The sequence below is a fragment of the Hesperophylax consimilis genome, chromosome 14, assembly GCF_061612785.1.
Source record: "Hesperophylax consimilis isolate HC1 chromosome 14, BYU_Hcon_1.0, whole genome shotgun sequence".
Classification (NCBI taxonomy): domain Eukaryota; kingdom Metazoa; phylum Arthropoda; class Insecta; order Trichoptera; family Limnephilidae; genus Hesperophylax; species Hesperophylax consimilis.
The window spans coordinates 27,192,302-27,219,175 of NC_142849.1; the positions used below are offsets into that span (position 1 = coordinate 27,192,302).

Genomic DNA, 26,874 nt, shown 5'->3' on the forward strand with positions numbered 1-26,874 from the left:
GTTTCCTCAGAACAATGAGGTTCCATCTGACAAAGAGCTGTTCTTAGAAAATGATCTTTAAAACATAGTTCTTTTAAGCTTATTTTCTCAGGTCAGCGTTTTGTTAGATAAGAGCTTGTTAACCGTAAAAGACAAAAAAGTTGGAGCATCGAAAAACCTTAAAGAACTAAAAAATAATTTGAATTTCTTTATAAAAGAAACAAGAAACTTGAATTTCTTTATAAAAGAAACAAGAAATTTGAATAAATGAATGAAACAAAAAGAACACTGAAGAAAATTTTCAAACATGGTTGTGATTTTCTACAACAGTCGAATTTTGACATTTTCACTTGAACTTGAATAGAAAAATGAAAAACCTCTTGGTTACATATGTTTAAATATTTTTAGTTTCACAAAAACAATAAGATAATACAGGATAACCATTCCAAATGAATAAGGTAGAGGTCGATGTTATGTAGAACATTATTTATATGAGGTGGAAGGTGTCCAAATGGCCTGACATCGGCATTGCGCACTTTTTGACGAGCCATTCAAGGTTTTTTGTTTTGATTGCAGAAACTGATGGATAATTTGGTAACAGTTGTCGAATTAAACAATAATATGGTAAAATATATCAAATCACTTCACGCTCAAACTTACGTGGGTCAGACAGTTAGGTCGAGTTGAATATCTCTCTTATCACGAAAAACTTTAGAAAGCAACATTTTAGATACAAGATGATTAAAAATATTAACGTTTTATTTCATGACACACGACATCCACATTTGACCCTCCGCACCTAGCCTCCCTCTCTTTCTGTTATACGAAACTTTATAGTAAAGAGCGAGATATCAACTTCAACTTTACCACCAAAACAAGCGTTTTATTATGAACAAGTGACTCCTGCCCAACAACTGCCTCACTTCGTCTAGTCTTCTGCTCCAAACCTTCTGGTGTTACCTCATCAAGACCAGCCGGCCCTGCTCAGGAAAACCGCCAACGCCAGATGCGAGCAGAGACGACAGCACACCACGTGCCCAACATTCACCGAGCATCGGGTGCGGGAGGCAGATTGACATAAATTTGTACCACTATCATCATCATCGGCCGTAAAGGAGCATTCTCATCGGTTGAAGACACGGTTTGGAACCGGCGCCCAAATCTACAGTCTTGTGCGGACTCCCGTCCAGTACAAGTGGATCAAACTACAAGCACTGCTCTAAGCCAATGAGATCTGAGCTTTCAGCGACATCAATTCAATCTATGAGAAAATGGGTCCGTGACATCACGGTTTCAAGGACAGACCGAAGTTATAAGTCCCTGGTTAAACCCACAATTCGAAATTGTTACACTACGATGGAATAACTTTCTAATAACCACGGACAAAAGAAGGTGCCTACCCAATATATTTAATTCATATTTTTTTGCAGGTTTTAATACTCTCTTTGTTTTTCTAGAAATTTGTGACCAACAGTGGCGTTCACTGCGTGCAATTAGTGGGCAAGGCGAAGGGAGCTGAGAGTATCGGATTAATTGGCACTTTGTTACGCCCCTCGCAGCTGCCAACATCCGAGATGATACGCGTGTACTCCGCTATCAGCACGCAAGTGCGAGATACGCATGTTGCTTTCAGCTATCTTTCCAAGGTAAAATGTTGTAATGTAATGGATTGCAAATCTTAATATATAAAAATGTCACTGTATTCGTACACGCTAATCTCCGAAACCGCCCAACCGATTTCAATTAAATTTTGTGAAAATGTATGGTCGGTTCCAGCTTGAAATATAGAATAGTTTCAGACCCCAAAAAAAATTATTCAACAATTTTTTTTTTCAGATATCTCAACCAAAAATACATACAACCACAAATTTTAACTTCCCCACATACAGGGTTTTCCAATAAGAGGTGTTATTTTGAATAGCCCGCTATTTCGGTAGATGTTACTTCTGAAGCTGTCATTTTTTAACATTTGACAAGTAGAAACTACGCCATCAATATAAATGGAACGATACACGCTTCAACAACGCATTGAAATTATTAAAATTCACTTGAGTGAATCAAATGCAAATCATCTTGAGTGATGAGGCCCATTTCCACCTCGGTGGCTTCGTCAACAAGCAAAATTGTCGCATCTGGGGCTCGGAAAACCCAAGAGTTATTGTTGAAAAGCCTCTCTATCCTCAAAATGTGACTGTTTGGTGCGGTTTATGGTCTGGCGGAGTCATTGGACCTTACTTTTTCGAAAATGAGGCTGGAGCAACAGTTACCTTGAATGGATTGCGCTTTCGAGAGATGATTAATGATTTTTTATGGCCGGAATTGGATGGTATTGATCTGGACAATGTTTACTTTCAACAAGACGGCTCTACGTGCCACACAAGCAACGAAACCATTGATCTTTTACGATTGAATATCAAAATAACACCTCTTATTGGAAAACCCTGTAGTACATCACCTCTTTCTCGAGGGGTTGAGTAAGTCAGTCCATCAAAATATTTTGCATATAGAAGGTTTATGTTTCACCCATTAAACTTCTAGCCACACATATTTCATATATCTCCATCTTTTTAAAAAATTTATATTGGACTTTCAACATAACAATAACAGCGTCATCAATGCAACTTTGTGATGGTACAATCAGGTATTACAGATATATAATATACATTTTTTTTAGAAAACAGTACCTACATACCTATATATTTATTTTTCCAGTTTCACATATCAGGCTGGCTTCACGATGTGCGACCCAGCGTAGCCGAAAGAAGCAGATTCCTCACCCTTTTGTGTGAGGGGCTCGGAGCAGCAGGGTGTAATCCACCTCAAGAGAGGCTTATGCTGCATGAGGTAAGAACAAAATTTTCTACTTATTCACACTAGTATTTACTAGTAGTTCTGTGAACAGAAGACTAACTTACAATAAAGTATGTTTCTAATTTTCTCTTATTTAATAAATCAAAACCAAAATTTCCTCTGAATTCATAAGATTTGTAAGTAGGTACTTAAATACCTACCTACTTAATTATTATACATAAACCATAAATATTTTTTTAATTTCAAATAAGGAATTACACAAGGAATACAATTTTTCCAAAGAAATGTCGCCATCTAGATGACAATTCTTTTTTAAAACTATCTTCATGCCGGTAGGTACCTTAATATAAATTATTGTTCAGATTTGACAGCCCGTAGTAGGAACCACGATAAAAAACCAGGATATATGGATATTATCCAGCTATGCCACTATCTTGAACCGAAACCGGAATGTAACAAAAAAATTAAATTACAGTTCAGTTAAAACAGGAGTTCAGTCAAATATATATACATCATTATGTTCATTACCAGGAAATAACTGCTAGATGCCGTTAACACGAAACGCTATTGATGAAAATTTTCATCAGCAATTATGTACATAGTTTAAAATATCAGTAACTACATACAAATATTATTCAACACAATACAACACGGTCAACTGACTATGCCAAATTATTTTTGTAGTTGGTGCCAAACACAGACATAGGAATTAATAGACGAGAAGATAATGGCGAGGGGTAAAATCAACTGTTGAAGAACGAAGGGAGTAAGGCTGACTGTGATTCGTCAATAAATCAATCTGACAGTAAATAGGCATCTCGCATTATAATATCACCATTTACTTCTTAAAAGTAAAATCTGCTTTTGAATGAATAGACATTTTTACATGGGAGCGCAAATTACTCGCCACGTTATGAACAAATTTGCGAAGTCCAAATTCGGCAAAAAAATTCGGTTCTATTTTCAGAGTCGAATATTTCGTTTAAGTATTTAGTTAAGACACTTTTATAAATGTTCATAATTTACTTCCCAGCAACCAACCAGCTTTGTGTTTCGCGTCCAGACGTTTCTCGATGTGATAGTAACAACTGATTCATATTATACGATGTGAATATGCTTAAAATAAAGTAAAATAATGCTTATACATGGAATGTAATACGACAATTGGGTTTATTCTCTTTTTCACATCTATTTTTACAAGTTTTCATAGTACAAGTCAACATTTTGCCATGTTATTTCGTAAAATGAACCGATGATGCCTCGACCATAGTTCGCACAAGAATGATGACGTCACGTTTTCAAATTTCACTTGAGGCCATACGCGAGCACAGCCGGCTCCAATGGAACCGGTATGGGGAGTGGGGAATAATACGCTTTTAATCACTTAGGGCAGGTCTACTAATATTCATATGTCTATGCTCCCAACAGTAATTCTTTCTCTTGTTGGGATTCTCTAATATTATTAGGATTGTCATTTAATATTTTGTTAGTGTTCACCTCTACGTTGGCATTATTTCCAACGGTTATGTTCAACAGTTGACCGTCTTCAACGATACCCTATATTTTTCTTTTTTTTTTTTTTTTTTTTTTTTTTTATATTTACTCCACACAGGAGGCCCTGAAGAAAATAATTTCCCTCAGGGCCTATGTCATCTTTGGGGATGCTGTGTGGAGGGTCTTTTTGTGGAGAGGAAGGAGTGAACATGGGTCTTGAAGAGTCCCATGTTGTAGGAGGGAGGAAACACAGAGGCCGGCAGTTCGTTCCACAGCCGAGCTGTTGAACTTAAGAACGAATCGTAGAAGCGACCCGTTCTCATGTGACAAGTGTCAACTGTGTACAAATGTTGGGCGCGCGTTTGGCGTGTATCCCGACTACGCACCGGTGCCGAAGGGATCAATGACGCTAGTTCCTCAGAGCATCTTCCATTGTAATACCGATAGAACAAGGACAGCATACCTACCTGACGCCTGTGCTCTAAAGATTGCAGTCCGTTTGTTAAGATTGGGGAATCTATCAAACGGACCGCCCGTTTCTGCACAGAGTCAAGGGTTTTTTTCAGGTATTTTGGGGCTCCAGACCAGAGATGGCTGCCAAATTCGACAGTAGGGCGCACTTGCGATTTGTACAGGGTGAGCAGTTGTGTACTATTAAAGTATCTGCGGGCCCTGTACAGTACGCCCAGCTTCTGAGAGGCCAACTTTACTCTAGCTTCGATGGAGCCCCCGTACCTGAGCTGGTCACTTATAGTTACACCAAGCATATCAATGGAAGGCCTGTTCGGAAGATTGCTTCCGTTGAAGGAGACTAGATTATCATTTGGATCCCTTTTAGACGTAATCAGACAGGATTGGGTCTTTGAAACATTAAATTCGACGAGATTATTTTTACCCCAGGAGGAAATACTCTCGAGATAACCGTCCATTCTCTGCTTCAAAGCCCTCCGAGCCGTTGGAGTTTGTGTGCCCTTTGGGGGCTTGTCAAACAAAAAGCTATCATGAACTGTACTGTCATCCGCGTAACAGTGAATCGGTGCACATGTCAAAAGGTCATTGATGTGCAACAAAAACAAAGTCGGAGACAGAACCGATCCCTGTGGGACGCCAGCATTTATGGAGTGCGAGGAAGAGGTGAAACCGTCAGCAACCGCCTGAATCGACCTATCCCTTAAAAAGTCAGCAATCCACGTACACAGGGATGCGGGAAGTCCGTAAGAATGCAATTTGTTGACAAGTCCTCGGTGCCAGACCCGGTCAAAGGCCTTGGATATGTCTAGTGCGACCGTTTGGGTCTCACCGTGACGTTCCAGGCACCGCCCCCAAACATGCGTCACATAAGCGAGAAGATCACCGCACGAGCGGTTCCGCCGGAATCCGTATTGACGGTCGTTGATAATTTTGTTCTTCTCGAGGTATGTGAGCAGTTTGTCGTTGATCACACGTTCCATCACTTTGGACAGAACTGATGTGATCGCTATGGGGCGGTAGTTGGCCGGGTTGGAGCGGTCACCTTTCTTGGGAATAGGGTGAATTACCGCTTTTTTCCAACCAGAGGGCACAGTGCCACACTTCAGGGACATTTTGAAGAGCTTTGTCAAAACTGGAACTATTTCCGCAGCACACCTCTGCAATACCAGGGCAGGTATTCCATCAGGTCCACTAGCTTTGTTAACATCGAGCCCCCGTATGACGTGGAGTACATCCCGGATCCTCAGCTTTTTCATATAGAAGCCGCAGTGAGGAACCGACGGCGGAACAGCACCCCCGTCGTCGAGGGTCGAGTTTTCCGCAAACATTTTCCCTAAAAGGTTTGCCTTTTCGGTGGCGGTGTTTGCTAGTGAGCCGTCAGGTCTGGTAAGAGGTGGCAAACTGGGTTTGCAAAAATTTCGACCTATTGAGCCCGCAAGCGACCAGAATGCTCTGCTGCCATGCTGGCAGGCAGCCAGCTTTTTGCTGATCTGCAGGTCGTGTTCGAATTTTGACCTATTGATGATTCTCTTGCATTCCTTTGCCGATTTGTTGTATGCTGATCTGCTTTCGGGCGTTCGAGATGTGTTGTAGGCTCGGTAAGCCGCGTTTTTTCGTCGGACTGCTTCGGAGCATTGTCGACTGAACCACGGCTTTGAGCCCACACCAGTTTCTTTAGTAGTCGATTGTATGAAGCCATCCATCGCCGATTTGATGACTTCACCAATCTCCTGGGCACATCTTGAAGGGTCCGAAGTCCGAAAACAAACAGCTGACCACGGAAAAGCGTTGAAATGGGCCCGCATACTGAACCAATCTGCTGACCTATAGTGCCACACTTTTCTCCTCAGCCTCTCATTGGTTGGTCTGAGGCTAACGGGGATTGATGTCGTCACTAGGCAGTGGTCAGATGATCCCAGAGGCGCTGTGACGTCAATCTTATAACCGTGTGGCACAGTAGTTAAGAATAGGTCTAACAGATTGGAGCGGTGAGTCTGGACATCAGGAACCCTTGTAGGCTCCTGAACCAATTGCTCTAATCCGTAGCAAATGGCAAAGGATTCCGCCTGTCGGCCAGCCGAGTCCGTTGGGCCTGAGAACTTCAACCATGGTTCGTTATGAACGTTGAAGTCCCCCAGAACAACAAACTCGGCCGAAGGGTAGCGGGGCAAGAGATCATCAATAGTATCGCTCAAATGTTTGAAGAGCTCGGAAGTGTCTGATTCGCTATGGTTCGGTGAGCGGTATATCTTTGATTTATTTATTTAATTTATATCAAACAAATGGACCTGGCAATGTTTCGCTATTGTGAATATCTTCCTCGGGTGTCTGGACTTCTTAAACCGATTAACTGCTGTATACCATAATGTTACTGTTCACAAAAATCTGCATTATATCGAAATTAATTCGACTCCGTGCCTCATCACGCCATATTGCCTTAAGTATTCCTCGGGCGTCCCCCACTTCTTCTACCATTCAAAAAACTTTGTAAATACTTCTTACAAGAACAAAATTTGAAATTTTCATCAAAATCAAGCTCACTACTTTTCGAGTTTTGCGAGCACAAACATAAGGAGGCTGAATTTTTATATATATCATTGTAATTATATGTAAAACTTTTTTTTTCAGTTAATGTGCATTCACATGAGTAAAGTACTGGCCTGGGAATTTCCCGTACATCTTGGGCAAGTCTTGGCAACACTGTGCACGCTCTCTTTGGAAAAAAAACTACCACCGGACACGTGGCAACACTGCATCAACATCATAGAGACGTACCCACATCTACTGTCCCACAAACAGGTAAGGCAGGTTTCTTCAAAGAGAATACTAGTGTTAGCGATAAATAAAACGTCGAATGTTTATAATCAAATATGTTCAGTCGGCAGACTTCCTAAATAACAATAATCGGTAGAGTTATGTTTATTCTTCGATTCGAATGCGGCCGTTAGAATGGCCTGGGTCCCCTCCTTGTGAGAGATGAGTAGGTCCAGTCGATCGCTTCCTTGCCGAACGATAGTTTCCTTTTCCGCTTGGCTGGCCGAGGCGAGAACAGCGCTTCTGGCTGCATATGAGCAAACCAAACATCTGTTGCGGGAATATTTCAATGTGTAAAAAACACTACATACAGTAAAAATCATTGTAAAGATGACACATTTCAATGTATTTGTGTACACCGATATATCGAAAGTTTGAAAAAAAAATTCAAATTATATTGGAACGCTCACCCGCAGTCCCTTCTTACCCCGCAAAAGCTCGAAGATACTGGGTGCGTAGCAACTTTTATCAATTCTGTTTAAATTTGGACTCTCGATTCTAATCAACGATGTTCTTTTTTTTTTGTTTCATTCTTCAGCTTCCTTAAAACCTCTGCTGTGACTCGGACGCCGGCGTCCAAGAAATATTTTTGCTTGGTTTTTTTTTTTAAGTCCTATTTTAAACCTTCTCTATAAAGAAACTGTATGAAGGACAAGGTCAAAATTGCTTGCGCTAATATCAGTCTAGAAGATACCTTTTATTTTATTAGTGTAGCCTCTCTGATAGCTTTCAAATTGACTTCTCTATGAAAAGCCGTTGTCATTATGTTTGTGCATCTTTTTGAACGTTCGCTGGTGGACGGACTGCTACAATAAAGACTGTATTATATGACGAATTTCCCAAAGAAATGTAAGTAAACATGTTTTTATGCATAGTTCATTGTACAAGTCATGTGTTTTGATAAATATAATTCATTTTTGCAAAAGATAAACACGTAAAATTCATGTCAAAAACTGGAAGTGTTTTCGCTCTGAAAATTTATTGTGTTTGAATCAAGTTATTTATGTCATATATTACATTATTTGGAATGATTTACATGTTATTGTGTAGAAAAACCATTTGAGAGAATATCAAAAACAAAATGTATTGTGTTTTATTTTCCAATGTACATTTGTTAGTTAAATTTTGTTTACTTTGCCACCGGTTTCGACACAAGCGTGTCAATTAACTAGCAATCTGAAAACTAAGTAGGTAGTAAAGTAAACACAATTTACATAACAAATGTGCATTGGAAAATAAAACAAAAATGTCTAGAAATTGTTACATAGTTAATGCCCAAGAAATAAAAAAAAAAATAATAATAATAAATTTAATTCTTATTTGATACAGTAAATCACTATGCAAAAAACAGTATTGAAAATGATTTACCTGTACCTCTACTTATATGTACACCGAGAAAGAACAACACATGAGACCATTGTGAGATTCTGTAGGTCTCAAAGACTGCGATAGGCTGGACATGTTAAAAGAACCAGATGACGAGACACCGAAAATTATCAAGTAGGTGCCCCAATGGAAGTGACTCAGAGGCAAACCATGGAAGAGGTGGATTGGCTGTATGAAAGAGGATTGGAGCACGATGGGAAGGACTGAGAACTGCAGCCATTGGAGAGAATTTATCAAGTGTCGTGACAATGTTATATTATTATTTATAAAGTGGAGACGGTGTATCTATAGTTCCTGCAAGGACTCAGGCCATCGGCCCATTGTGCTATATCCTATTTTACCTTATGCCTTTTCACTCTCACTCCTGGTTCCACAATGTGTCTTCCCAGGAATCCTTGAAAGCCTTGTTGCCATCAGGGCAGGACATTGCCACCAGAGGTGAATTGGAATCTCCTCATCCTCTTCGCATTTCCTGCATCTATTGGTGTTTTCCACTCTAAGGAGCTAGGAGCATTGATTACCGGTGCACGTGTGTGAAACTCGACGGACTCAAGCGGAATACCCGTCACAGTTGATGTTGGCTTCATGAGTTGAACGGGTAGTTTCTTCGAAACATTTTTCTGTAAGTCAGCTTGTATGTGGAACGTGCTACCATCATCTGTTTTTCATCCTTTATGCAATCTGGGCTGCTTCAAGACCCGTATTAATAAATCCCTACCTTAACCCGCCTCATAACGCTGCCCAACCGGATGGCTACACAGACGTTAGTAGTCCTACCAGTGATATCATAAAATTTTATGCATTTTTCCATTCCAGGCCTGCGAAAGCATGGAGCTAGTAGGACGGCAGTGGTGGACGAAGCGCGGCGCTTGGGGTCCGCACGGCCTGCACTCGAGCTATGGCGCATACGTGGCGCAAATGGGGCGCTTGGGCGCGCTACTTGCCTCCACCGTGCTCAGCACGGCCATGTTGCACAGCCCCCCACTGCTGACCAAACACAGTGAGTTCTTTACTTGGAAACTCCCACAGCTGTTAACAAATACCCCAGAACAGAGACAATACCTCCAACTTCTGACATTTCCCATACATTCTGATGGCAGTATGCTACACTAGCACCTCCTAGCGGCGTGAGTTCTGCGTGTAGGTTTTCTTTCTTACATGTCAATGGATTTTATAATATATATAAATTATAGAAATAGATCATTTAAAAAAGAAATATTAGGTAACCCCGACCTTACTGCTTTCGAAAATGAGAATTAAAATAATTTTCTGTTAAAATTTTAATATTATAGGTAGGTCTACTTCTAAACAAACACTTCGAATTTTGAAAGAGTTACAGACACAACCATATTATGAATTTTCAAGATTTTTGTTTATCTCTAAATAATATAAAATAAAATAGTATATGTTTGTGCGCTTAGTTCTTCTAACCTACGAACCGGATTTTGATAGGGTTTTCGTCATGGTATATGTCTATCTCATAAGGATAACCTCCAGCAACGCCGGGTTAAATAAAATAAATAACTTGAAAGACATAATACAAAAGTACATATACCATTTAAATAACACAGAAAAGAGAAAAAGGCTATTGGCACCACCCAGACTTAAATCCGGGACCTTCCACTATCTAGGCATCTGCTCTAACCACTGAGCTATCCCACCAACCATCAGGTCTGTTGTTTTTGTTTCCATATGCTTCAGTGTCATAATAACTTATGAACCTTCTTGTACGCAATGGTATTTGAAAGTAGAATCTTATTTATACATTTCGCCTGTGTTCCCATCAGGCTGATAAATGAATAGTTTGATGACCGTGTACTGCTACAATGTTTCCCGTGTGTTTCACTTTCCATCATTCACCATTGTTAATGTTCACAGTTTGCTCCGTGGTGATGACCGCCATGCGCACATTCTGGGACGTGTGGCTCTGCCCCTGGTGGGGAGGGGGTGTCTCGGTGGCCCCCTGGGTGGACGACCTGTCGCGGGGGCCCTGCCTCATGCCGTGGGGGCCCGAGGACGTTGCAGGCCCCCAGGGCATGGTGGAGGCCCTGGTGGAGACGCTGCTGTACTGCTGCGCTACTTTACCAGGTGGAATATTTAATATTTGCCATTTAAATATGTAAATGATTATAACTTGTAATATTAGTACGAACTCTCGATTTATGTCATTTAAAAAAATGGTTTGACCGATTTCACCGTTAATCGAAGTACATAAACATATATGTACACATTAAAAAATGCTTTATAATATAGATAGGTAGTTTCCCTGATTCGTTCTTTGTTTATGAAAGATCTGGAACAAGCTACCGGTTCCCTGAGTTGTAAGTGTTCAAATGTCCCAAATTTCTTTTGTTTTATAACTCAAATCCATCCTTCCGGAAACATTAATTATTTTCACATTAGCGCTAGGCATGCACGGATGAATTTTATCACAGTTACTTTTTTTTTTTTATATTAACTCCACACAGGAGGCCCTGAAGAAAATAATTTCCCTCAGGGCCTATGTCATCTTTGGGGATGCTGTGTGGAGGGTCTTTTTATGGAGAGGAAGGAGTGAACATGGGTCTTGAAGAGTCCCATGTTGTAGGAGGGAGGAAACACAGAGGCCGGCAGTTCGTTCCACAGCCGAGCTGTTGAACTTAAGAACGAATCGTAGAAGCGACCCGTTCTCATGTGACAAATGTCAACCATGTACAAATGTTGGGCGCGTGTTTGGCGTGTATCCCGACTACGCACCGGTGCCGAAGGTATCAATGACGCTAGTTCCTCAGAGCATCTTCCATTGTAATACCGATAGAACAAGGATAGCATACCTACCTGACGCCTGTGCTCTAAAGTTTGCAGTCCGTTTGTTAAGATTGGGGAATCTATCAAACGGACCGCCCGTTTCTGCACAGAGTCAAGGGTTTTTTTCAGGTATTTTGGGGCTCCGGACCAGAGATGGCTGCCAAATTCGACAGTAGGGGAATACTGCAATGGATTTCGAAACAGTGACAAAACTATTTCTGTAACAAAAGTCCTCATTGTTGCCAGCATTATTGAACACAGACATAAATTTTACGGTTCAAAAAAATATCTTATTTTCTCCTTGAATTTATTTAATATTTAACATAAAATTACCTTCTTCAGGAAGCCTGTCTGACCTTCTGGGCCTGACCTGGCAGTGGTACGCACACAATTTCCCATATCAGGCGGTGGCGGGCCACGTGTTAGCCAAGATACACCCGGCGCTCGCCAGGCTGCCCTGGACCGCCTACCCAGAACACTGGCTCACCTTCTCTGACCTGCAGACTGTCGCCAAGGTACGTCGATTAGGGTTCATGACAAAACGGAACAGTGACTAAACAGAACATTGAAGTAATGAAGAAAGAAAAAAAAATATCTAAAAAATACACCTAACCTAACCTCAACTAACCTATCATTTTAACATTTTTGTTTTGTTTTGTCGCTATTCTGTTTTATCCAGTTATTGTGTTATTGCTAACTGTGTCCCCGTGTCAATTTTTTAGTTTAATGAATCCAAGAGTTGTTATCTTAATAATAATATATAATAATAACATGGCATTTATATAGCGCAGTTTAGTGTCATTTCACTTCAAGTGCGCTTAACTATAACAAACTTAAAAACGGTAATTCAATATTAGTGGTCATGTTCTTAAAATTATTCCTACAAGTGTGCCTTACCCAATACAGATTTAATATTATAACACTAAATTCACTGTTTATACAAAGTGATGACAAAACTTAGAATAACAATAACAGCAGGCAGTGGCGGATTAACCCTAAGGCAAAGTAGGCACGTGCCTAGGGGCGCCAGTTACAAAGGGGCGCCGGCGGGCGCCCCTAGAATTAAAAAAAATATATATATAAACTTAATTTTGTAAGTAAGTATGCACCTGCTTACACAATATAAAAGATTATTTACTTCTGTAGAGATGCAGAGCTTCCAAAGCATACTCGCCTTCTTGATTATTCCTCCATGCCTCCATCGCATGATTTTTTAATAGAAGACCGCTCGCTCGTGGATTCGTTCGCGGGCGTTGCTATATTGCAGGGCAAAGGGCGCAGCGGGGGCAGGGGCTAAGCGGCCGGCACCGGACTTCCGAACGGATGACGGGGTGACAGTCACACTCATCACTTTCAGCTTGGATGTCGCTAGTTCCTTGGAGCATCTTCCTTTTAAATACCGGTTAATAAATATTTTCCGTGTTTGATGTTTTTTCTTTAGAGAATTCTGAATTTTAGTAAAAACGTCCGTAGTTGTTATGGCGGTGTGTTTTCTTGCAAGTTTCAAATCATCAGGAATATCAAATAAATGTTCATCGGGTGACTCGATTGAAGTTATGCAGTTCACACCGGTTTTTCCACCCAATGCTGCTAACACTGTAAATGTGAATCGTAACTTTTCCATTTTTCTTCACTAAAAATATCGTTTTATAAGACAAATAAAACAATGCGTTGCTCTGAAGTACAAAGAAACGACATTTAAAGTTTATTTGTCGTCCTTTTTTATATTAAAAAATTACATTATTTTTATTAGTCACTCAGTCAGCCACATAGCGAGTACACAATGCTGTTCATAAATAAATGCTGTTTAAGTGTAACCAAGACAACACATAAGTGACATTTGAAAAGTGCATAAAATAAAATTCTAATTTAAACACAAAGGGATCCTAGGCATTTCTAGGTAGGTACTTATTAGTGAGTACTTATTCCTTTACATAAATAATTGATCATTTAAATTTTTTATGTTTTATTAATTATCCCTATTAATATTATAACTGCGAAAGTGTATATGTGTGTGTTTGTATAGGTATATGTTACTTCTTCATGCAAAAAAACTACTGAACCGATTGTGATGAAACTTGGTATGTAAAAAAAAGATAGCTGGCAGTGTTGCCAACGAGGGCGATATATCGCCATTTAGGCTACTCAGAACGAGAATCGGCGCTGAAAAAATCTAAAAGGCGACTGGTCGGGCTACTTCTCAGAGTCAAGTTAAAAACATAATTTTCACGTAAAAACATCAATTTTAAACAATTCTCTAGCCACCCCCCCCCCCATGAATTTTTTTTTTCGGGACAAATTTTATTTTCTTGAAATTCTCTAGCCACCCCTTCCCCCTCCCACGCCGATGAGGTGCTTGCCTAGGGCGCTCTCAACAGTTAATCCGCCTCTGACAGCAGGACAGGACAAAACAAGAATATTAAAACTAAAATATAACATAAAACAGGAGGCAGTTTGTGCTCAGAAATGTGAATCTTCTGAGCAGACATTTTAAAAAGTTACAATAAGGAGGCAACCGAAACCAAACAATTACCCGAAGTTTTAGAATATGGCTTATTATAAAATATTGAAAAGAAGTTAATATTTATGAATGGTAAGATTTTTTAAATAATTTTGTTTTTAAAGCCCGTTTAAATTCAGCCAAATTCTGGAGATTAGTTAGAGCTGAGGAAAGTCTATTCCAGATGAGCGGGCCTGTTACACTAAAAGAGCGCGATCATAGTAAACGGCTCGATTCGACCTAGAAAGTTCGATTAGACAATTACTTACATCTAGATCTGCTGACCTTAGAGTAAGCTGTCTATTGCTTAATTTTTGTCGGACACATAGTCCCATAGTTCACATCTTCACCATAGCTTAGGTAGGGATCAGCACCATTTTAATTTTTTTTACATTTGAGCGGTTCCTGTTAAGCTCTGATCTTAGATCCATTTTAAATTTTGAGTAAATTATGATCAGCTGTCAAGCATAATGGTTATGTTGTTATGGTTGTCAGCTGATCGCAATCTGTTCAAAAGTAATAATGGCACCGTCATTTAACGGGGACTGTTCAAATGACAAAAACTCAAAATGACAACAATATTTGTCTTGAGAATGCACAATGCAAATTCAAATCTCCGTATGAATATCTAGAAAAAAAATTGATCCATAAAATTTTGTTTCGGGGGTAATTGTAACTGAAAACCCTAAAAATATTGGTAGGGGGTCATTTCTACACAAATAAATATACTTTCATCACAAACTACACATGTGCCTTGATGAAGGACATTGGAAGGCTGTTTGAAACATGGATAAAAGAGGAAGAAGCGCAATACAATTTAATACCCCAAAAATCAATTACAATAAAAAATTATTATATGTATTTGGTTTTAGACTTTTAAATCACTCTTCATCAGATTTTAACACTCTTCTTCATAAAACAGTGAAATCTCTATCGATCGTTCCCCGAATAATCATTTTCCCGCATTTGTCGTTTATTTTTTCCAGTCCCGAATTCACAAAAATTGATTGTATCGGTCGTTTTTCTATGCACCTTTTTACCACTTTAATTATTTAATTTTTGTACTATTTTACCCAATCACACACTTTTGACATTAGTTGTCGTTAGTTAATCAAATACAATGGTGCAAATGGATAACCGCATGCGCGGTTATCTTTTCCTATTATTATTTTTATTTTTGTCAAAGAAGTGGAAATATATCCTCCTGAAAAACACATTGATGTAGGCAAAAATCGGAATCTGAATGTGGCATTTTTATTTAAACACATTATTTTTTTTAGCAAATTAAACATTTAAGTATGAAAGTAAGTTTTTTTTATATATATCTGAATCCATAGTTTTCCTGCATTCATAGTTAATTAATCTAAATAGATATTTCCATATGATTTCGACAATAGTTAGAGATTTCTCTGCATACCTTGTAGTATTATGTATTATACTAAAATCTGCTGTACATCGGTACGATGCCAATGGAAGTGGTGCCCTCTATAATTTTCAAAAAGAACTGTTGAAGTTTTGATGCATGCAACCATAAAGGTTTAACTGTACAAATTTGTTTGTTCATTCCCAGGTCACAAACATGAACCTTACGCCTTGCAATGCCTTCATGCTGCAGTGCCTGGGGAGACGCAGATGGAGACTGTGGCTGGACAGCCAGCCCCCTCCCTTCCACCCGCCCACTGTGCAAATACTACTACCCATTTTGTTCAAGTTAAACTTTGATGAGGAGGTTCGTTCGGATTTTATTTTATTACAGTGCTTATTTTACTGTCATAACTATGTCCCTCATCTGATGAGGAGAATATACGACGTGCAACATTAATGGAAGAAGATATCTGGGACTCCGGGAAGACATGTGCTATGTCAATAATCAATACATAATCTCGTCATCTTTGTGGTTGGTATGTGGAGGGTCTTTTTGAGGAGAGGAAGGAGAGTACACAGAGGGCGGCAAATCGTTCCACAGCCGAGTTGTTGAACTCAAGAACGATTTGTGGAAACGATCTGTTTTCATGTGACAAATGTCAACCATGTAGGTATCTACAAATGTTGGTGCTTTTGGCATGTTTCCCGACTATGCACCGGTGCCGAAGGGATCAATGATGCTAGTTCCTCGGAAAGTCTTCCATTGAAATACCAGTAGAACAAGGACAGCATACCCATCTGACGCCTGTGTTCTAAAGATTGCTATCTGTTTGTTAAGATGGGGGAATATATCAAACGCCCGTTTCTGAACAGAGTCAAAGATTTTATTTTATTGGTTAGCCAACATTATATTATTATGCATATAATTTTATGAAACATTTTGAATTGATTGTAGGTGTTGGACGATGCGATGGGCCTTCCGTGGCAGTTCCTAAGTGTGGAGATGTTGGAGGAGATGGTTGGCTGGTTCATGGCCTCCAATAACTCCCCCTCCAAGATATTCCATTCCAACCGACTTGTGCCGTAAGTCATCCACTACTGATTAGACCCTCGTTATAAATCTTCTACTCTTATGACAGTGTCACCAACGTGACTGAGCACATTTATCACTCAGACGTTAAAGTTTAGTCATCTATTTGCCTGTTTTTGCTGCATTTGACATGTACGTTTAGCTGTCTATTTGGTTTTTGCTGCATTTGACATGTACGTTTAGCTGTCTATTTGGTTTTTGCTGCATTTGACATCTAATTTTAGCCGTCTATTTGCCTGTTTTTGCTGCATTTGACATCTACTTTTAGCCGTCTATTTGCCTGTTTTTGCTGCATTTGACATCTACTTTTAGCCATCTATTTGCCTGTTTTTGCGTAATTTGACATGTATTTTCAATCTATACAATTATTTATTTAATTGTTGGCTTAACCTTATTATTTTGCTTAAAAATACCAAGCGTAGAAAATGCAGAGATTGCAATTCATCTAATTTTGAAGTTAGTTTTCAAGTTCAGTTATTATTTCAGTTCTATGAAGCAACCGGCCTCTAATGATATAAGAACAGAATTAGAAAATTAACTTTAAAATTTGATGAAATGTCCAAATTCAAGTCTTAGGACGGGTTGTTTCGGAGAATCTGAACAATTCATCAAATTTCAACGTTCATTTTCAAGTTCTGTGAAAGATTTTTTCAAGTTCTGTTTTTATTTCAGTTTTGTCAAGCAACTGGCCTACAATGATATAAAAACAGAACTTGAATAAGTCTTTCACAGAACCCTAAAATGAACGTTGAAATTTGATGAATTGTTCAAATTCTCCGAAACAACCCGTCCTTAGGACAGGTTGTTTCGGAGAATCTGAATGATTCATCAAATTTCAATGTTCATTTTTGGGTTCTGTGAAAGATTTTTTCATGTTCTGTTTTTATTTCAGTTTTGTCAAGCAACTAACCTACAATGATATAAAAACAGAACTTGAATAAGTCTTTCACAGAACCTGAAAATGAATGTTGAAATTTGATGAATTGTTCAAATTCTCCGAAACAACCCGTCCTTAACATAGCGTTTTCACTGATGACTGATTTTGATGAAAACTGTCATCATTCGTCCACTTGTAAAATCCACATTTAAAAAAAGAATACCCTCGACTGCCGGCCGAGAATATGCAAAACTGCGCAAAAATCACCTTGACGAGTTTTGCTCAAATATCAGAATAAAAAGAACTTCTTTTTTGTTTAGTTTATTTTCTGTTTACCAGAAAATATATATCATTACATATTCCCATACATTTCATGTTTATATTGTAAGATGAGTTTCCCCAAAATAATGAACTTATGTTTATTAATATCTAAAGAGAAAACAATCTCCCATTTGGGTGACAATGGGATTTTTTGTTCTTTTTATAGGAATATGTATGCTGTTTTTATTATCTATTATTTTATATTCGAAAGTAATTCGAAATAATTACTTTATTACATATTCATTTTTGGAACTCCGATGAACGAAAACGTATTTAGAGATGCTAGATACCCAAAATAAAAAAATAAAATCTACAGTGTTATTAGTGCAAGCGATTCTGATTTCGTCCTCTATACAGTTTGCTAAGCACGAAGGTTAAAATCGCATCGCAAAAAAATTCCAGCAGGGGTGATATTAAAATTGACAATTTCAGTCTTTAAAAAAATGATTGGTGTCCAAATTATTTATTTGAAAGCGGCCATTATGTTGATCAATTAGAGGTTCTATATGTTATTGTCATAAAACAGGATTGAACCACGGAAGAGAGGTGGGGGAGGATCATCTGGACCAACTGAAGAACGAAAACGCAATTAATTTTGAAATCTCTGGTGATTGTAGATGGTCGCTAGTATGCGTTATAGGCTGCGGGTTGGTGAATTACTATGTGGTCAGTTTAGCTAAAATCCTCTCCATTTTGTAATTGGCTTAAATTCCTCTTCCAGCTTGCTCTGTGCCGTGGGAGGTCTGGTACCCGGGGGAGAGATCAGCCCAGACTGGAGGAACAAGAGAACCTGCCTCATCCGGGCCTGGGTGAGTGCCACCGCCTCCACCAGCTGCCCCGAAGTGGCTGACAGCATCCGAGACCTGCTCGATCGGATACAGGATACTGTCATGTCCTTAGGTAATACACTCCTTCAACTTAAATTTATTGATAAGAATATTTAATATTGATAGAATTGTTAAATAAAAAAGACAAAGAAAATAAAGTACATTTTTTTACTTACAAATTTTGCAAATTCACTTTGTGGCACCATTTTGTTTTTACCACGATAATCTATATTTAAAAAAATCAACATGTTTCGAGAACGATGTTCTCTTCATCAGGACATTAAATGTTCTAAAAACTAAATTATCAAGTATAGAAAGACAGGCGTGGGTAGAAATGGAAGTAGTTAGGGGGGGGAGAGAGGTGGACAGGGGAGGTGCTTAAAAGATCAAAGACAAAAATTACAGTGGAAATATGTTTAAGGGTTATTCATAAAATTAATGATATTTTGATTATTAATAATATTTAAATTTCTATTGACATTTTTCCTAATTTCTAATATTTCTAAAAGATCTAAGTGAAAACGACTAACGTTAGTGTGTGACATTTTTTTATTTTATTTTAAGAGATGTAAGATTTTTGTTAGGTACGCAGCTCTTTTCACTAAGCACAACATACTGTAACTCTGTAGTGAGGTTCGGAAAATTCAAATTTAAAAATTGTTTCCCGAGTATAAAATTTTAACAATAATATTTATATTAAAGACAATGTTAGCGATTTTGAAACAGAAAAGATACGGTCACATCTAGGACTTAAATACAGGACCTACGCCTTGCCGGGGCGGTACTCTACCAAGTTTAAAAATCGCCAACATTTTCTTCAGTAATTAAATATTACAATTTGCAGTTTTAGTCATAAGTTATTTCAAAAAATAAATAAAATTGTTATTCTTCCAGAAAATATCTCCACGGAGCAAAAGGTTGCCGAAGGAACTATTCTTGTAAGCAGTGCAGTACTGATGCTCAACATGATGGTGCTTCTAGAAGTTGCTCAAGAGGTACTTATTCATAAATTTTTTATTAACCAAAAGAGCCAAGAAATCCAATGTGGATTTGTAGAAGTTTACCGCACTTGCCCAGATTTTATTGTATTTTGCACCTTTAAAAATGATCCCGGCATACTAAAAAGTTTTTTATTCACTTGGCAAGGAAATAATGTCTCATAATATTATTCTAACTTTGTTTCGTCATTTGAAAACATATATTTTATCTGTGAAATAGCTTGTTGCAAAATTTCATGACAAATGTTAAAATTCCAATTTCAATAGTTTATTGTAAAAACGCTTATTTAGCTGAAAAATATAAAATATTTTCGTAAGTCTTCCTCATACTATATTTTCTTTATTTCTATATATGAGAAGCTATCGTAGGTAAAATACATAAGTTAGATAAATATAATTTTTATAAATATGTACCTTTACATTATCTGTAAGACCAGAGGTTCCCAAACTTTTTTGCCCTGTAGACCACTTGGCAAAAAAAGTTTTTTCCGTAGACCCCCTGCCTGCCGAATATTGAATTTTCCTAAAACTATTAACGTCCCATGTGATATTCATTTTTTTTTTCGTAAATAGATTCCCTTCCCTTGCCTGTCCAACAACCAGGTGGCGGTATGGTTCCTCTGTCTTTACCCTGTGCAGACAGGGGCGCCCTTGTGAGGTATTACACCAAATGAAAATGAAGCAGGAAAAGCAACGGGAATTTATTTCTGTAGCTGGCCCTACAGAACTGCCCCTTAAGTTCTTAGTCAGTGCTTATTACGGTCAGTTCTTCTTGTCACATGATATCCGATTCTTCAACGTTCCATTTCCATAGTCAAAATGTCCTCAAACTTAGTTTTGAAGTCTGTGTGAAGTGCATTTAATGTTGAACGTCATTATTACCCTGGATGTTTTTCAAAAACAAGTTGGGGAACTAGGAAAATTCGCGGCTTCCAATGTGCAATGTTTTGTTTGAATATATTAATTCTGACGAGAAAAGTTAACGTTAAATTAACAACTTTACGAAATATAAATATCAAATAAGTAATTTCTCAGTCTATTATATTTGTGTTAGGTCTATTGTGTCATTTACGGAACTCTTGAGTTGAATTGAGGTAAATGGGGGTCCGCACATATGTACCCCCATTTGAATCTCGTGGACCCCCAAATTTTTTTCTCGCTGACATAGAACCCCTGCAAGCCTATATCGATCCCTGGGGTCCATATAAACCACTTTGGGAACCTCTGTGTAAGACGTTATAATTTATAAACACATGATTTTGCAAAAAAACAATTACAGCGGACGATTTTCACTTTACCCCTGGCACCTGGAATACTAGGTCACGGGAGGATAGATAGCATTCCAAGGGTTAAAAATATAATGTACATTTAAAAATGATTTAACTTAAAAAATCATACCTACATTGATAGATTTGTTGTTTCTGAATAATTTACTCAAAAATAAGACAGCAACGATCTGCTGGCTTTCTATCTTATCTAAAGTACACCAATAAATCTGGTCCGTTCAATATAACTGTTATATTTGATTTTCTATTTTGCTTACAGGAATGGACCAAATGGATAAACAACACAACGAAGATTTGTCTGATGTCCCTAATAAGCTGCCTTTTGCAAGTCACCCAGAGAGACGCCTTCGCTAAACTGAGCGAACAGGCGCTCTTGGCGTTCTTTGAACAAGAAGGTGAATACATATCTTGAATTATGCCAGCCAGAATATTTTATTTATGTCAGCGGTCGCCAAACTGGTATTTCGCATATGAAATATGACATTTTTCTTGCAATATTATACTTAGGGGCAGAGATGTGCTTTATTTCAAATAAATCCATTTCAAATGGAAATGCAAAATGCAAAATGGGTATTTTCCATTTTGCATTTTAAATGGTTTTGGGTACCCATTTTGCACATCTCTGCTTGGGGGTAGGTTGAATGGCTAAATATTAAACAATATACATTGTTTAATGCTCTGATACACCTAAAGTGGCCAATTCTCTTTATACAAATCTCATCTATCCAATGTAGTTCCAAGAGCAATCGCTGACGCACCTAAAGTCGCCAATTCTCTTTATACATGTCTCATCTACCCAACGCAGTTCCAAGTGTGAAAATTGCGACATTGGTGCATTCCTTGCACCGGCAATGGGAGGGATGAATTCATGTGATTTAGCAAAAGGTGACCGGGTACATCGGGTGAAGTGTGTTCAGGATGCGCGTTCCAGATTGGGAGAGGCTGCTTTGGGGAGACCCTCTCCAACCGGCCGCAGTGGGAGGGATATATTTATATCTCCGTCACTCCTGGACACACGGATCCCTAGATTCCTACCCAACCCTCATTGCCTTTACCTTTCTTCATATATGATCCCACGATATCTTTATGTATGATCGCAGCCAATAAAAATGTGCATTAAAAAAATGAAGATAATGTTGGTAGTTCTTATTTGAAGTATGATACATTTAAAAATGACCAAAGGAGATAGGGTCCCATTAGCATAGTTGGTAGAGCACCGTCCCGGCAAGGCGAAGGTCCTGGGTTCAAATCCCAGATGTGACTGTATCTTTTTCTGATTTTTCTTCCGTTTCAAATTTTCGTTTAAAAATCGCTAATATTATCATCAATAAAATTAAATATTATAATTTAGGGTTTTATAAAAAAAATATTAAAAATTCTCTTCTGTTTAGGTGAATGGACTTTTGTGGTAAACAGTTGGCAGGACAACTGCCTCGTCCCAGTGGAATACCTGATTGGCAACTCGGCCCTGCTGACCGCTCTGGCCACCTACAAGGCCTGCGACAGGACCAGGCTTCAGGGAAACTCCTTCCATCAACTGGACAAGGGCGTTCTGCAGAGTCTGCACGGACTGGAGCCAGAGTAATTTATATTAGATATCTCTCACACATTTATCTTGTCATTTATCTTTTGGCTCTTCTCATACCTTATTATTTTTCAGGTGTTCCAGTGAAAGGCAGTCCAGCCTATGGGTTTGCTGCATGATGTCCCTGATGGAAGACACAAGCTTGGACCGGGCCACCACCCTGGCCGTCATCAATCAGGTGGTCCTCATTTTGGACAAATGGTCCCAGGAACCGGCCTGGGGGCTGCTGAAGGCCATGAGGCTCGTGCAGAACAAGGCGCCCTCTCAAAAGTAATTATCTAACCCGACATTTAACTTACAAATACTATCTAGTCTCCTTCAACGGAAGCAATCTTCCGAACAGGCCTTCCATTGATATGCTTGGTGTAACTATAAGTGACCAGCTCAGGTACGGGGGCTCCATCGAAGCCAGAGTAAAGTTGGCCTCTCAGAAGCTGGGCGTACTGTACAGGGCCCTCAGATACTTTAATAGTACACAACTGCTGACCCTGTACAAATCGCAAGTGCGCCCTACTGTCGAATTTGGCAGCCATCTCTGGTCCGGAGCCCCTAAATACCTGAAAAAAACCCTTGACTCTGTGCAAGAACGGGCGGTCCGTTTGATAGATTCCCCAATCTTAACAAACGGACTGCAATCTTTAGAGCACAGGCGTCAGGTAGGTATGCTGTCCCTGTTGTATCGGTATTACAATGGAAGATGCTCTGAGGAACTAACGTTATTGATCCCTTCGGCACCGGTGCGTAGTCGGGATACACGCCAAACGCCCGCACAACATTTGTACACGGTTGACGTTTGTCACATGAGAACGGGTCGCTTCTACGATTCGTTCTTAGGTTCAACAGCTCGGCTGTGGAACGAACTGCCGGCCTCTGTGTTTCCTCCCTCCTACAACATGGGACTCCTCAAGACCCATGTTCACTCCTTCCTCTCCACAAAAAGACCCTCCACACAGCATCCCCAAAGATGACATAGGCCCTGAGGGAAATTATTTTCTTCAGGGCCTCCTGTGTGGAGTTAATATAAAAAAAGTATAATTAATAGTTTCTTCATAATCTTTGTAAATGACATCAGCCTCGTGTATACATAGATCCTTTGTATCCTCTTTCTCATAAACAACAAATTTAATAGATAAAATTTATTACGTAGATCTCAGTTGCAGAAACGTATATGCATATTATTGTTGCGCTTGCAAAAATGGCTATATGCCAGATTTGAGCAAAAGTTTTTTTACATCGAATTGGGCCAAAACTTTGGCTATGTGCATAAGTTTAACCATTATTTATTTTATTTAACTCACCAGTCTCCCGCTACAAGCCGGTCAAAGTCATTTCCACCCACATTGCCAAATAAATATGGCAGAGCAATTAATAAAGCATATACAGGGTTTTCCAATAAGAGGTGTTATTTTGATATTCAATAAATATCAATTCGACAAAGATCAATGGTTTTGTTGCTTGTGTGGCAAGTAACGCCGTCTTGTTGAAAGTAAACATTGTCCAGATCAATACCATCCAAATCCAGCCATAAAAAATCATTAATCATCTCTCGATAGCGCAATCCATTCACCGTAACTGTTGCTCCAGCCTCATTTTCGAAAAAGTAAGGTCCAATGACTCCGCCGGACCATAAACCGCACCAAACAGTCACACGTTGAAGATAGAGAGGCTTTTCAACAATAAGTCTTGAGTTTTCCGAGCCCCAGATGCGACAATTTTGCTTGTTGACGAAGCCACCGAGGTGGAAATGGGCCTCATCACTCAAGATGATTTTTCGATGGAATTCTAATAATCAATAATAGTGAATTTTAAAAATTTCAATGCGTTGTTGAAGCGTGTATCGTTCCATTTTTATTAATGGCGTAGTTTCTACTTTCTGTTTCTTTTGAAATGTCAAAAAATGACAGCTACTTCAGAGTGAGGTTATGAAAGTTAGTTTTGACGTTTCGAGAGGTGATGGCGATGCCAGTCTTGTGTAGCGACATGTACGGACTGTGCGCTTGAAGTTATTTGTGATGTGAATACACAACATCAGTATCGGATACTTCCGGCTTAAAACTAACGGTGACCGGATAACTCATCAAAATGATAATTCAACACACAAAAAGTGTTATAAAGTCATTAAAAGTGAAACAAAAACTAGGTTAAATAGGTTACATATATAACTTGTCATAACTTTATAACACTTTTTATAGGTGTATTGAATTGTCATTTTGACAGGTTATCATGAAACCCTAAATAGTTATATTTAATTATTGAAGACAATATTAGCGATTCTTCAACGAAAATTTGACACGGTCACATCTAGGGCTTGAACCCAGAACCAATAAAAATAGGATATATTTATCCAAGACACTGTCCAGATTGCACTTAGTTCGAGTTGAATCTTGCGATCATACAAAAAAGATAGCAGCCAGTATAAATGTGCGATGAGAAAATTAAGATAATGTTGGTAGTTCTTATTTGAAGTATGATACAGTTAAATACGACCGAAGGAGATAGGGTCCCATAGCTCAGTTGGTAGAGCGCGTCCCGGCAAGACGAGGGTCCTGTGTTCAAGTCCTAGATGTGTCAAATTTTCATTTAAGAATCGCTGATATTGTCTTCAATAATTAAATATTACAATTTGAGATTTAAATAAGTTAAAAATAAATAAAATAAAATAAAGAAATAAATAAATTGTTATATCTTTCCAGGTTTAGAATCATAACCAAGTACGCTCTCTGCCTTACTTTGGCCCACCAGCAAAAGACTAAAGAGTCGAGTCCGCCTCATTCTTCAGACCCCAGCTCATACCTGAAGAACCTGGTCGCTTTGGAAGGAATGATAGACCAAAAGCCATACGCGGACTATAAATTTACCATCTTGAACTGCGTAGACTTCCTCAAGCGTCATAACAACTCCATCCAGGATTCCCTGAAGTCCATTCTGGAACTGTGTGCAGGGATGTACACCGATGTCAATTATTTACTTAACACAAATGAACTGTTTAAAATGTGATGAACTACTTGGTGCTCGGGTAATGTTAAAGATGATGCTTTTTTTATGTTTAGACTTTTATATTGTGACTTCTAAGTCTTTGAAGATATTATTGGATCAAACGTGATCTCAGCTTTTTGTGGCTTATACGCATATAGTGTAACACTTTGAAGGTGTTTTACCATTTTCATGCTTTAATTGGATTGAATATGCTCAAATATTTCAAGATTTTCAAAATTAAAATTTTTGTGGCACATAAATATAGTGCATTATATACTTGTCCTATTCGTACCAAGAATAAATGTTACCTCAAGTAAACCAGATATCTATATTTTTCTTCTTTTTGATCTGTTTTAGATTTGTCATATTATCATCAAGAATACAAGTGACAATTTCTTTAATATTTGACATTAAGTTATTTAAGCATATTTCAATTCAGAGTCAAAATATCATTTGAAGTGTTTCAGGCTGTCTCTGTAAGTCATGTTGAAATGATATTTTTTATAAGATTGGGATTAGCAATCAAACTGATGAGAATAATTCATTGTTCGACCTACAGAATTTTCCATGAGATTTTATATAACCAATGACTGAGTTTTTCATTTTCTCTATGCATCTCAAATAGTCCAAACTAGTCTGAAGATGTCTTTAGAAGGCGAAAGCAAAAGAGGTTATTTTTCCCTTGTGAAATATTCGACAATGAACATTATTTAATTTCAATGAACTTTTATTACAGAAAAATTTAGTTTTCTTAACTCTATCAAAATCAATCACTACTTTAAATGTGACAAGACAATTTGTTGTGTATTTTTTTGTTGTTTTTTTGTTTACTCCATTGTAACTTTCATGACACAAAAATTACAACAAGCTAAGTGTTTTAATTATACAGTTAGGGCCAGTTGTATCATGGGTATTCAAATGTAACATTGTCATCAAAGCAGTAATAAATGCCAATACATATTTTTTTTACATTTGATTTGTTCTCTTTAAACGCCTATTCTAGGCCCCTTACAGCTTTTGAACAAATTGACATCAGCTGACAGGATTATGGGTATGTTTTTACTATGCTTGTCAGTCGATCACAATTTGTTCAAAGGCTGAAATGGGTCTACAAGCAGCGTTTAACGGAGACCTTTCAAACATAAAAAAAAACATAATGGCGAAAATCTGTGAATAAACTTGCCCTCAGTATTTTAAGTGTCATTCCGCTTCTTAAAATTTTGTGCAATAAAGGAAATTAAAACAATTGTGTTTTATCAGCAACACCTCTCTTAGGGAAAGTAATTTGTTTTTTCAGCAACACTTCT

General features: G+C 38.4%; 1 protein-coding gene across 2 annotated transcripts in view; it reads left to right on the forward strand.

Moving 5' to 3' along the window:
* Positions 1-26,874, forward strand: part of Epg5 (ectopic P-granules autophagy protein 5) — a 65,206-nt gene extending 38,332 nt beyond the window's left edge. The window contains exons 21-34 of one of the 2 annotated variants that reach the window (XM_089639667.1): positions 1,437-1,625; positions 2,692-2,823; positions 7,384-7,554; positions 9,772-9,955; positions 10,834-11,043; positions 12,085-12,257; positions 15,813-15,971; positions 16,563-16,690; positions 18,617-18,795; positions 19,617-19,717; positions 21,266-21,401; positions 22,398-22,587; positions 22,667-22,861; positions 25,285-26,874. In XM_089639667.1, the coding sequence (XP_089495793.1) occupies positions 1,437-1,625; positions 2,692-2,823; positions 7,384-7,554; positions 9,772-9,955; positions 10,834-11,043; positions 12,085-12,257; positions 15,813-15,971; positions 16,563-16,690; positions 18,617-18,795; positions 19,617-19,717; positions 21,266-21,401; positions 22,398-22,587; positions 22,667-22,861; positions 25,285-25,588 (2,451 nt within the window). In that variant the 3' untranslated portion in view covers positions 25,589-26,874. The remainder of the gene's footprint in view (positions 1-1,436; positions 1,626-2,691; positions 2,824-7,383; positions 7,555-9,771; positions 9,956-10,833; positions 11,044-12,084; positions 12,258-15,812; positions 15,972-16,562; positions 16,691-18,616; positions 18,796-19,616; positions 19,718-21,265; positions 21,402-22,397; positions 22,588-22,666; positions 22,862-25,284) is intronic. The other variant, XM_089639668.1, reaches the window with a different exon arrangement.